Below are 12,407 nucleotides of genomic sequence, written 5' to 3'. Positions count from 1 at the left end.
AGGAGGGTTTTAGAAGGAAACTGACTCTAATTGAAGGATGAACATGGTCAAGGACAGCAATACACTGGTGATATGTAGAGACGGTGGAATAAATTAATTCCCTTGCATTGTGTCCACAATCCGGCAAGAAATATTGAAAAGAATTATAATGATTTGACCAGAATGCCAAGATAAAGCTCTTTATTTACAACTCTCAGTCTTTGCTCTGCCCCTGTAACCCCATCATTCTTCATTAAGCACAGAATCATTTTTCATTCTGCTGTTTAAACAATCTCTGCCCACTGTTCTCTCAGTTACAGTCCTCAGCAGTTCACATCTCTGCCAACTTTTGCATATTAACTAAATTGTTCTTCTCTGACACAGTTTCCCTACCCGACAGAAGACTCCATATGAACACAACCCTTGAATCAGGATAAGCATACACTGCAATATGGAACGGATGTGCATGAAACAGCCATGATAAATTCAAGTATTCTGCATATTGCTTAAGCCTTGATTGATGCAGAGGCTAGAAAGCTGGCAATACTTCCTCATATTAATCTGTATTCCTGTCATGCTCAGCAGGGTACTGACCTCTGGTCTGAGGTGTCGTATACCTATTCCTGGCTGTTTCCAGCTGAACTGTCTCTCTTTATTTTTCAGGGTTCAATAACAAGGCCTCAGCATGATGCTTCTCACAATGATTCACTGTCACTCTGTTATTTTCAAATCCTTCAATTCTCTATTCAGTGATTTACCAAACACATGTGTACAGGGCAGGAGCTTATAAGACAAAAAAGCCATTTATTAGTCAAGTCGCAAAAATTGTAGATAAAGAGATTTGGAGCCAGATTAATGGCTATAACTACCAATTATTCAGTGCCTACTTGGTAACGTAAGAACATCATTACCTTGTGTGAAGGAGTTTATTTTCAAATTTTCGGAAGTTATTGCACAATCCATCAAGTCAAGGGAATCAGAGGTGAAACACATGGTCACTTTGTATCTACAACATAGGAATGACCCTCAATTATAAATACTGCAATGTTGACCCTGACAAGTTTGATGGATGTTACAACAGATGAGTTTAAGGCTCTGGTTACCAGGCCAAGTGTGAATAAAAGCATGGATGGTGTGCCAAACCTTGTGGGCGGTAGTTGGAATGCTGAGACATAACCCCAAGCGAGAGGCAATGGCATCGCCGGAGAGGTGCTTACTGTCCTCTCTCAGGGTGTTGGCTCACCTACTCCCCTACCAGCTGATCACCCAGTGCCCATGTTGGTGTGGAAAAGACACCTGGCCAGACTGGCACTTGCCAAAACATTACAGTCTGCAGTTACACTCTCCTTGGCTGTAACCTTGTGGCTGCCCACAGTCATCAGCGTTCAGCAGCTATCCTTGCACCCTAGCTATTTAAATTGCGTCTCCAATGTGCACAGAATTCAACACAAAAGCACCCAAATCAAAATGGATTTGGGCTTCCTATATTACAGAGTACCACGACTGTACTCTTTTCCTCGAAGCTGCCTGGCCTGCTGAGTTCCTCCAGCATTTTGTGTGTGTTGCTTGGATTTCCAGCATCTGCAGGCTGTCTCTTGTTTGTGATTGGACAATTCAAAAGTGCTTCATTTTGCTGTGAGGCACTTTAGAATGTCTTGAATATTGTGAAAAGTGTGTAAATACTTTATCTTCTACGATCATTCACCCTTTAACAAACATTTCCTCCCTTCTGTTCTCCTGCCTCTGTGCTTGTTTAACATTAGTTGTATCCCTAACTATTACCAATTCAACTGAAAATCATTAATCAAAAATGAGAGCTGTTCCTCCTTTTACAAAAGTTGTTTGAGCAGCATAGAACATTTCTGCTGATTTGTCATTTCATTTCAAATCTGCATGGTCCATGATATTTCCTATTTATTTGAGCTTAAGCTGCCTGCTTTAAAATCACTATATGGCACATCCTTTCATTTCTCTTCTATTTAATAAAGTAAACATTTGGAATCCTAAACCAGTCAGAAGATAATTTTCAGTGGTGCATTTTATTTGCTTAGGATGGGGTGTGGAATCTGTCCAGTCATCATTTAATAGAACTCTTACAAGGAAAAGTCACCCAGTAGTTTGTTAACTTAGTATATCTATTTGCTCTATTTAAAAAGTCTGCATGGCATTTTGATAGCTAATATGCGTCTCTTGGACATTACCAGGACAAGCATCAATTCTTCAGAGAGATTATCTATTCTCTTTCCTCAGTCCCTGAGCCATCAAGAAATCTATCACTGAATGTCAGCTAGAAACAACTACATGGAACCTGCTCCATGTGAATTGCTCCATAATTTTTATGTCTAATCAGTATGTTTACTAACTGCTTGGGGGAGTCACTGTTTTAGCAGATCCAAGCAAGATGAAACCAATTAGCTGCAATTTTGAGCCTATTTTCATCCTTCAAAGTAACCACTTTATAATTGCACTAACTAACTTCTGTCATTTAGTTATCCTGACCAGGAAGTAAATAGTTTGTTCCAGTATTTAAGTCATAATTGCCTAGAAATTCATCCCTGGTCAATGGTGCAAATATGTTCTGTCTCCAAATTCAACATTCAGTTGAAGACAAAAAGAATTTCAGATATGGAGTACAATGAACTTACGCTGTTAAATAGCTCATCTACTGCTACTATCAATGGGGGAATTTCTAGGAAAATTTTGTTTAAATTTTTCTATCTTGGACTTGGATAGAATTTTTAACCTGTTTTTCATCCTTCAACTTAAGTATCTCCTTTTTAATTAACACCTGCCCATTCACTTCCTCTATCATCACCATTCAGGACCCCAAACAGTTGTTCCAGGTAAGGCAATGCTTCATCTGCAAGTCTATTGGGGTCAACTACAGTATCCAGTGCTACTAGTGAGGCCTCTTCTACATTGGTGAGACCTGACAAAAAGTGGGGCCGGCTTTGTTGAGCACTTTTGCTCTGTGGCTAACCATTTTAATACCACTGCCAATTTCCATCCCAACATGTCAGTGCATGACCTCCACTGCTGCCAGGATGAGGCCATTCTCAGGTTGGAGGAGCAACACCTCATATTCCAAGAAAGCCTGGGTCCTCATTTAATTATATTATGTGTTAACAACGTTAATAGAAGTGAACTTGGTAGCAACATGTGGGGGAGGTGAGAACAAATATTGTAGATGTAGGAAATGTTCAAGAAGAAAACTAAAAGAAACACACAAAATGCAGGAGGAACTCAGGAGGTCAGGCTGCACCCATGGAAAGATTGGGAAGACAAGATCTTTACAATTAAAGAGTTAACATTTTGGATCAGTGCAAAAGGTGATGTCATAGTTTGCCTTTGATCTTGTTTCCATTCTCTTGCTCTTTTATAACTGAAATTCTTGATTTTAACACTTGAACTTACATTAATTTTTATATCTTATACTGTATTGCTGCTACAAAACAAAAACAATTCATGGCATATCTAGTTAACTTGCAGATTGAGACGGTGGTGAGGAATGCAAATGCAATGTTAGCATCATTTCAAGAGGTCTAGAATACAAGAGCAGGGATGTGATGCTGAGGCTCTATAAGGCACTGTTGAAGCATCACTTTGAGAATCATGAACAATTTTGGGCTCCTCATCTAAGAAAAGATGTGCTGGCAAAGGAGAGGGTTTACAAGGATGATTCCAGGAATGAAAGGGTTATCATACAAAGAACGCTGGATTGCTCTGGGTCTGTACTCGCTGGAATTTAGAAGGATGGGTTGGGGGGAGTAATCTCATTGAAACCTTTCAAATGTTGAAAGGTCTAGACAGAGTAGATGTGGAAGGATGTTTTCCATGGTGGGGAAGTCCAGGTCAAGTGGGCACAGCCTCGGGATAAAGGGGTGTCCATTTAGAACAGGGCTGCTGAGAAATTTCCTTAGCCAGAGAGTGGTGAATTTGTGAAATTTGTTAGCTGAAGCAGCTGTGGAGGCCAGGTCATTGGGTGTATTTAAGGCAGAGCTTGGACAGGGCCATAAAGGTTATGGTGAGTGGGGCTGAGGAGGCAAAGAAAGGAACAGCCATGATTGAATGGCAAAGCAGACTCGATGGGTCAAATCGCCTAGTTCAGCACCTGTGTCTTATTCTATCTGTGTAACCCCCAACCTGATTTCTTTAGCTTCTGGTAATTCCTCCCACCTCTCCTCCTCTCTTGTTCTATTTCCCATTCTGGCTTCCCTCTTAACCCTTCTGTTCACCTGCATGTCACTTCCCTCTAGTGCCCCTCCTCCTTCCCTTTCACCCAGTCACCCATGATGTGCTCTACTCTCCTATCAGATTCCTTCTCTTCAGCACTTGACCTTTTCCACCTTTCATCTCCCAGCTTCTCATTTCACCCCCCCCCCCTTCACCTGATTTCACTTATCACCTTCAAACTTTCTCCATCAGAAAAAGTGGGATTACCCATTTCAATTCTATTTCCCATTCCAACTCCAGCATGTCAGACCACGGCCTCCTGCAGTGCAGTGATGAAGCCCACTTAGGTTGGTGGAGCAAAACCTTATATTCAGTCTGGGTAGCCTCCAACCTGATGGCATGAACATCGATTTCTTGAAATTCTGGTAATTCCACCCCCCCCTGCCCCTTCAACATTCCTTATCCCCATTTCCCTATCTCACCTTATCTCCTTTCCTGTCCATCATCTCCCTCTGGTGCTCCTCCCCTTCCTTTCTTCCATGGATTTCTGTCTTATCAGATTCCCCCTTCTCCAGCCCTTCATCTTTTTCACCAATCAACTTAGCAGTTCTTTACTTCACCCCTCCCCATCTTAGTTTCACTAATCACCTACTACCTTGTACTTTTCCTCTCCTTCCCCACCTTCTTATCTAATCTCTCTTTTCCAGTCCTGATGAAGGGTCTTGGCTTAAAATGTCGCCCATTTACTCTTTTCCGTGGATGCTGCCTGGCCTGCTCAGTACCTCCAGTATTTTATGTGTATTGTCTTCTAGCTTGTACTCCTTCCCCTCCCCCACCTTCATATTCTGGCATTTCCCCCTTCCTTTGTAGTCCTGATGAAAGGTCTCAGGCCGAAATGTCGGCTCTTTATTCTCCTCTATAAATGCTGCCTGTCCTGCTGAGTTGCTCCAGCATTTTCAATGTGCTACTGTTTTCTAATTGCCCTAGTTTGCTTCTGTCATTCAGAAGATATTAGAATGTTTTTCTTCATTTATTATTGCGATTTATCTATTTCAGCAAACCAGGAAATTCTGAATCAAGTAGATGTTGAGTATGAAACACTTCCTGGCTGGAAGAGCAGCATTACCAATGCTCGAACATGGGATGATCTTCCTCCAAAGGCTCAAAATTACATCAGATTCATTGAAAATCATGTGGCTGTTCCAAGTGAGTTTCCTAAGTGCTCCAGAGAAGTTGATTAAGATCACCTAACAATCAAATGTCAGATTCATATTTTTAAAAATAAAGGGAGGCATTGTTGGGCCTGGTTCTGGGAATGACAAGAACCAAATCAATCTGGTATTAATGGGAGAAGTGATGAATGAATCATAGTGTTAGATAATTAATGGAGAGAACATATAGAAACGTAAAGTAGAACTTCTTAACAGGCAGAATACTAAGTTCAATAGGCTGGGAAAGAATCTGGCCAGGATACAAACCGGTAGGTTAAACTATAATGGAATACTATGTGACCTTTAAAGCACAGATGTTTCAGATAAAGGCCTGTGTATTCCTTCAAGGGAATTGGGGATGGAGATAAGGGAGCCAAAGTTAAAATGAAAAAGAAAGATAAATGATTGAACAATTAAAAGAAATGCTTAATAAACTTGTCCACTGAAAGAAAAACAAATGACAACCAGACTGAATCTAGTAAACTGACAGCAGGGTGAAAAGGAAAATGAGATAGAGATTAAAAGGAAATCCACAAGTGGGGAGAACAAAGAGGAATGGGGAAAATTGTAAACAAAGGAGATCTTTGTATTGAGGCAGAAGGCATTGATGAAAAGCTAAATAAAAAAGCTAAATTTGTTTCAGTCTTTTACCAAGGAAGAGCGTGCTGCCAAAGTTCCAATAGAAAGACATTTAATAAAGATGAGATAAAAGCTGAGGAGGTACTAAAGATGCAGCACACGTTTGTTGCTGGTTATATTTGATTAACCTAAATAATTATTTTGATGAAGTAGCAGAAAAGTTTGGTGAAGGTAGTGCAGTAGATGTTGATTTTAGAGAATTTAAGTGATAAAGTTCCAACACAAAAGACTATTCAGTAAAATAGAGGTTTGATATTTCCAAGAGCATGGATAGGGAAGTGGCTTAAGGTAAAACTGATGAACAACACACACAAATTGATGGGAAACTCAGCAAGTTAGGCAGCATGCATGGAGGGAAATAAACAGTCCATGTTTCAGGCCAAGGACCTGATGAAGGTTTTGGCCTGAAACATTGACTGTTTATTTCCCTCTGTGCATGCTGCCCACCTACTGACCTCCCCCAGTATTTTGTGTGTGTTGCTCAAGATTTCCAGCATCTGTAGAATCTCTTGTGTCTGAAAAATGGTGAATGGGTATTTATGGACCGGAGTAGACAGTGATGATTCCCAGGGTCAATTGTGGGTTTCTTTTATTTTAGTACATTAATAACTTAAGTATTCACTTGTAGAATAACAAATTGTGGATGATAAAAAGATTGCAAGAGAGATAAATGGTGGGGAAATATTGACTGACTGCATGAGGACAGACAGGCTATCAGAATGGACAGACAAATGGTAGATTAAATTTAATACACATAAGTAGAAATACTTGCAAAGAGAAACGCAAGCAGAGACAGTCTGGTGAGAAAGATGTGCAGTAATTATATAAACGTAATAAAAGACTGGGAAAGAATGAGGGAATGTGTTTAATAGCAGGGAGGCAGAACAGACTTGAATCATCAAAGACTAGGAATTATGTGACACTTAAGTATCTGATTTTCACTACATCATTATAAATATTTACCAAAAGTTATTTAATTGTGATAAAGTTGCAGTCCTTTTTTTTTGTTCTATACCACCTGAATTTTCTCTGTGCTTTCTTTCAGTTAAATGGATTGGTGTTGGAAAATCAAGGGAGTCTATGATTCAACTTTTCTAAATACATAACTGGACGCCATTGGATTATTTGAACAACTAGTTTATTTAAAGGAACGTAACTGATTGCTTTATTGTTACAATAATCCTGATACTGTGTAAAATATAATTACTTCACAATTTCATTTGTGTATATATAACCAGTAATATGAGTCTTTATAATTGCAGACAGAAAATATCAAAAATACTATTCTTACTGTTCATGTTCATTTCAAAACATAAAGTATGGCATTGAATGCAATTTCCTTTAAAAGTTGTATGAAAGAAATGTAACACTCATGATTGGAGCAATATCATTAAAACCAGTGCACAATTTATGTTCTGATGAAGGGTCTTGGCCCAAAATGTCGACTGTGCTCTTTTCCATAGTTGCTGCCTAGCCTGCTGAGTTCCTCCAGCATTTTGTGTGTGCTGCTTGGATTTCCAATATCTGCAGTTTTTCTCTTGTTCACAATTTATGTTTTTAATAGTTTATTCTTAAATCATACATTTGTGTCTACCTTTTACAATAGTGAACTAATATGGGATAAAAATGCATGATTTGCAGTGTTGGATTTGGGTACTTTTCATGCTGCTTGCAAAGATTTGCACAGAAAATCATCATGATACCAGTCTTCTGGGATGAAAATTCTACACAGATCATTACTTTTTAAAAAATTAACCTGTAGAATGATATTTTTGTAGTTTACCATAATGAAAAGAAAATGTTTAATATACATAATAATAGCTTCATAATTATTTGCAATTGGTAATCATTCACATGAAAATGTAAAATATTTAAATGATGAAAAATTAGTCTATGGGTGTTAAGTTGAACTTTTTATTAGAAACTGAAATTAGTCAGAAACATTGTTTGATATTTGTCCTTTTGCGGAAGCTGTTGATCTTTCTGAAGTACAGAGATGGTGCTCTTATTTCCAAGTGCCCTGTAAGATATGTCGAGCAAAGGCAGAAATGTATGACTTGAGATTATGTAACACCTCAATGAATCAAGTTTCACTTGTCTGCTAGTTCTTACTTACGTCTGGGTTAATGTTGTATGATGAATCATATTCTGTCTTCCAGCGATAAGTATCGGGTTTCCCATATACATCTTTAGGGATTCTTTTAGGTGTCTCACTTGATAGTTGCAAATTACTGTAAGGGCTAACTTTACAATTTAATTCTTCAATTTTTCTTGCATAATCTTCACTGTAATGTTTATTAAACAAACAGTAATTAATGAATAAATTTTGTCCTAATAATTTAAGTATTAGTACATTTCTGAATAACTTGTTTATTTATTTAACGATAATCACAGGGTAATTTACAATGACCAGTTAACCAACCTGGTACGGCTTTGGACCATGGGAGGAAACCAGAGTACCCAGGGAAAACCCATGTATTCCACGGGGAGGACGTACAGGGACTCTTAACAGTGCCAGAATTGTACTCCAAACTCCAGAACACCCCCTAGCTGTAATTGTGTCTCACTATGCCACCATGCTGCCCATCATATTTTCCAATTATTTTTAAGGCTTCAGGATTCAATTATTGCAAACCTAAACATAGATAACAGGCTTTAAGTACAAGCTATGTATTAAATATGATTTTGAATCTGCTGCAAATGACAACTATGAAATTGTATTTGTTAAACCTCATCTGATATCAATGGTAACACTCGTAGATGTTCATCAGAGGTGTATACGTTAATCTTCTCAATTAGTACTGACATTTCTTTGAAATATAAAGAACCTGTTCCAGAATAATGAAAAATTTCCAGATGAAATATGCAATTGAGCCAAAATCTCTTTTACTTGGACATGGAAGAACACGTGGCAAGGTTTGAAAGAAATGGAGTACTCACAATGTAAATTCTAATAATTATTTTGCCTATTCTCATTATGTGCACTATATAATACATACTCAAACCAAACAAATAAAAGTAACTTCAACTCAGTTAATTAATTCAAATGATAAACCCTTTAACATAAACATCTGGATCCGTGTTTGAATTAAGAGAGCTATTCCCAGTACATTCCCAAATGCCCCGGTGGCATCCATGGGATTTCCTGTCCCACCAATAGTTCAGATCTCCCAGAGGAAATTAACAGTAATTTACCACCAAAATAAATAGTGGGAATCACTGGCATTAACCTCAAACCCCATAAAGGCCAGTAGTAACAGAGCAGACACAAAGAAACATTTATTACTGCTCACACTTGGATGCAAAATCAGTGCTCCTCCATGCTGAATATGGATAGCAAAGGCATGTGATGTACTCTGGGTATGGGATTCTGATATTTATTGCCAAGGGATATTTTAAAAGTCATTCCTGGAATGTGAGCTAAGCTTGAGGAGTCCCATATAATTTTTTAATAAAGTTCCCTTCTCTCCCACCTTATTCTCTAAGCACCCGTCCCCTTCACTGCCAAGAACACTTCCACCAAATATTACTCTTCCAGTAGTTTAGGTAGTTCCTTTGGAACCCATCAAATTACTGTTGCTTCCTGTCAAGTTTGATTAGAAGATTAATAAAATTCCTGGAATCAAATAGTTAATTTCAGTGCTCACCAGAGGTCTATTAGTTAAAGCTTCAAACACATTTTAAATTCTACAAAAAGTGGAATCAATGCATCTTACCTGACAGTAATTTTACCCCCACAAAGTTCAACGGTCCCTAGGGGTGGCACTATAGAAGTCTGGAAAAAGGAAGTTTCAACAAAGATTCTTTTAATGCTATTGAAAGTGCCCAAAACACTCACTCTATTGTACTTAAGTACTTTACAAAGCCACCTTCATACCTTTATAAATGTTCTTTAATCTCAAGATCATTACTAATCAGTGTTTATTTTTATGTTTTAAGTATGTGATGTTCTCATTCATTGAAAAGCACCTTAAATGGATCACCAATTATAGCAATACACACAAAATGCTGGAGGAGCTCAGCAGGTCAGGCAACATCCATGGAAATGAACAAACTTTATAATTCAGGCTGAGACCATTCTTCAGGACTGGAAAGTTCTTTATCATAAACCCTTTGTTAATTTACAGCAAATTTTATATCCATAAATGCAAATACAGCAATAAGAAACCTTCATTTATATTTTTTACGTCAAACTTCAAACTATATGTTAATATAGACAATAGGTGCAGAAGTAGACCATTCGGTCCCTCGAGTCTGCACCGCCATTCTGAGATCATGGCTGATCATTCACTATCAATACCCAGTCCCTGCCTTGTCCTCATATCCCTTGATTCCCCTATCCATCAGATATCTATCTAGCTCCTTCTTGAAAGCATCCAGAGAATTGGCCTCCACCGTCTTCCGAGGCAGTGCATTCCACACCTCCACAACTCTCCGGGAGAAGAAGCTCTTCCTCAACTCTGTTTTAAATAACTGACCTCTTATTCTCAATCCATGCCCTCTGGTACTGGAATCTCCCAACATCTGGAACATATTTCCTGCCTCAATCCTATCAAATCCTTTAATTATCTTAAACGTTTCAATCAGATCCCCTCTCAATCTCCTCAATTCCAGCGTGTACAAGCCCAATCTCTCTGCGTAAGACAGCCCTGCCATCCCAGGAATCAACCTAGTGAATCTACGCTGCACTTCCTCAATTGCCAGAATGTCCTTCCTTAAACCTGGAGACCAAAACTGTACACAATATTCCAGGTGTGGTCTCACCAGGTCCCTGTACAAATGCAAAAGGACATCCTTCCCCTTGTAACAAAGGCCAACATTCCATTTGCCCTCTTCACTGCCTGTTGCACTTGCTCATTCACCTTCATTGACTGGTGAACTAGGACTCCTGGGTCTCTTTACATTTCTCCCTTACCTAACTCTACACCGTTCAGACAATACTCTGCCCTCTTGTTCCTGCTTCCAAAGTGGATAACTTCACATTTATTCACATTGAATGACATCTGCCCACTCACCCAGCCTATCCAAGTCTCCCTGTATTCTCCTAACATCCTCTTCACATGTCACACTGCCACCCAGTTTAGTATCATCAGCAAACTTGCTGATATAGTTTTCAATCCCCTCATCTAAATCGTTGACATAAATCGTAAAGAGCTGTGGTCCCCCACTAGTCACCTCCAGCCAGTCCGAGAAACACCCATTCACTGCTACCCTTTGCTTTCTATCTGCCAACCAGTTTTCTATCCATGTTGAAACCCTGCCCCCAATGCCATGAGCTCTGATTTTACTCACCAATCTCCTATGTGGCACCTTATCGAATGCCTTCTGAAAATCTAGGTACACAACATCCACTGGCTTACCCTCGTCTAACATCCTTGTTACACCCTCAAAAAACTCCAACAGATTAGTCAAGCATGATTTGCCCTTGGTAAATCCATGCTGGCTCGGCCTAATCCTATTTCTGCCATCAAGATGTGCCACTATTTCGTCCTTAATAATGGACTCAAGCATCTTCCCCACGACTGACGTTAGGCTAACAGGGCGATAGTTCTCCGTTTTCTCCTTCCCTCCCTTCTTGAAAAGTGGGATAACAATAGCCGCTCTCCAATCTTCAGGAACTGATCCTGAATCTAAGGAACATTGGAAAATTGGAAAATACTCTGAAAACTTCCCATAACCAGAAAGCTGTAAAGACTGTACAAATCTGGCAGCGTTTTGGGTTATCTCTGTAAATGTTTCTATTTTGTAACAACTTTTAGATATAGTTCCTTCTGTCCAACAGTATTTAGAGTGGATTTTCTGTTTATTTGTATATTTAAAGTTAATAGTTATATGTTTGTTGCTGCTTATGTGTGATTCCCTGACTTTGTTAGCATATGTTTAGTGTTTCTGTTTTTGTTTGTGTTCAATAAAATTTTTTTTAAAAGTTTAAGGACTGGAAAGGAAGGCGCCAGAAAGAAAGGAGTGGGGAGGGGAAGGATAGCTCCAAGCCTTCCCCAGTAATGCTCCCCCCAACTCTTCCTCCACTACATTGATGCTGCTTCAACCCCTCATGCCAAGCTCATTAACTTCATTACTTTTGCCACCAACTTCTGATCTGCCCTTAAATTCACTTGGTCCATTACCGACACCTCCCTTCCCTGTCTCAATGTCTCTGAATCCATCTCTGGAGACAAACTGTCAACCGACATATCATAACCCTACCAATTGCCACAGCTTTCTTGACTATACCTCTTCCGTCCTATTTCCTGTAAAAATGTTATCCCTTTTCTCAGTTCCTTCCTCTCTGCCACTTCTGTTCCAGGATGAAGTTTTCTTTTCCAGGACATCATGGATGTCCTTCTTCAAAGAACAGGGTTCCCCTTCCTCCACCATTGATGCTGCCTTCACCCACATCTCCTACAT

At 39.2% G+C, this 12,407-nt stretch overlaps 1 protein-coding gene across 2 annotated transcripts in view; it reads left to right on the top strand.

Annotated features, from left to right (window-relative positions):
* Positions 1-12,060, top strand: part of LOC132386054 (adenylosuccinate synthetase isozyme 1 A-like) — a 58,700-nt gene extending 46,640 nt beyond the window's left edge. The window contains exons 10-11 of one of the 2 annotated variants that reach the window (XM_059958350.1): positions 5,209-5,358; positions 7,048-12,060. In XM_059958350.1, coding sequence (XP_059814333.1) covers positions 5,209-5,358; positions 7,048-7,100 — 203 coding nt within the window. In that variant the 3' untranslated portion in view covers positions 7,101-12,060. The remainder of the gene's footprint in view (positions 1-5,208; positions 5,359-7,047) is intronic. The other variant, XM_059958346.1, reaches the window with a different exon arrangement.
* Positions 12,061-12,407: the final 347 nt, after the last annotated feature.

Source organism: Hypanus sabinus, chromosome 2 (assembly GCF_030144855.1).
Source record: "Hypanus sabinus isolate sHypSab1 chromosome 2, sHypSab1.hap1, whole genome shotgun sequence".
Taxonomy (NCBI): Eukaryota; Metazoa; Chordata; class Chondrichthyes; order Myliobatiformes; family Dasyatidae; genus Hypanus; species Hypanus sabinus.
This window is presented reverse-complemented; position numbering and strand designations above follow the sequence as displayed.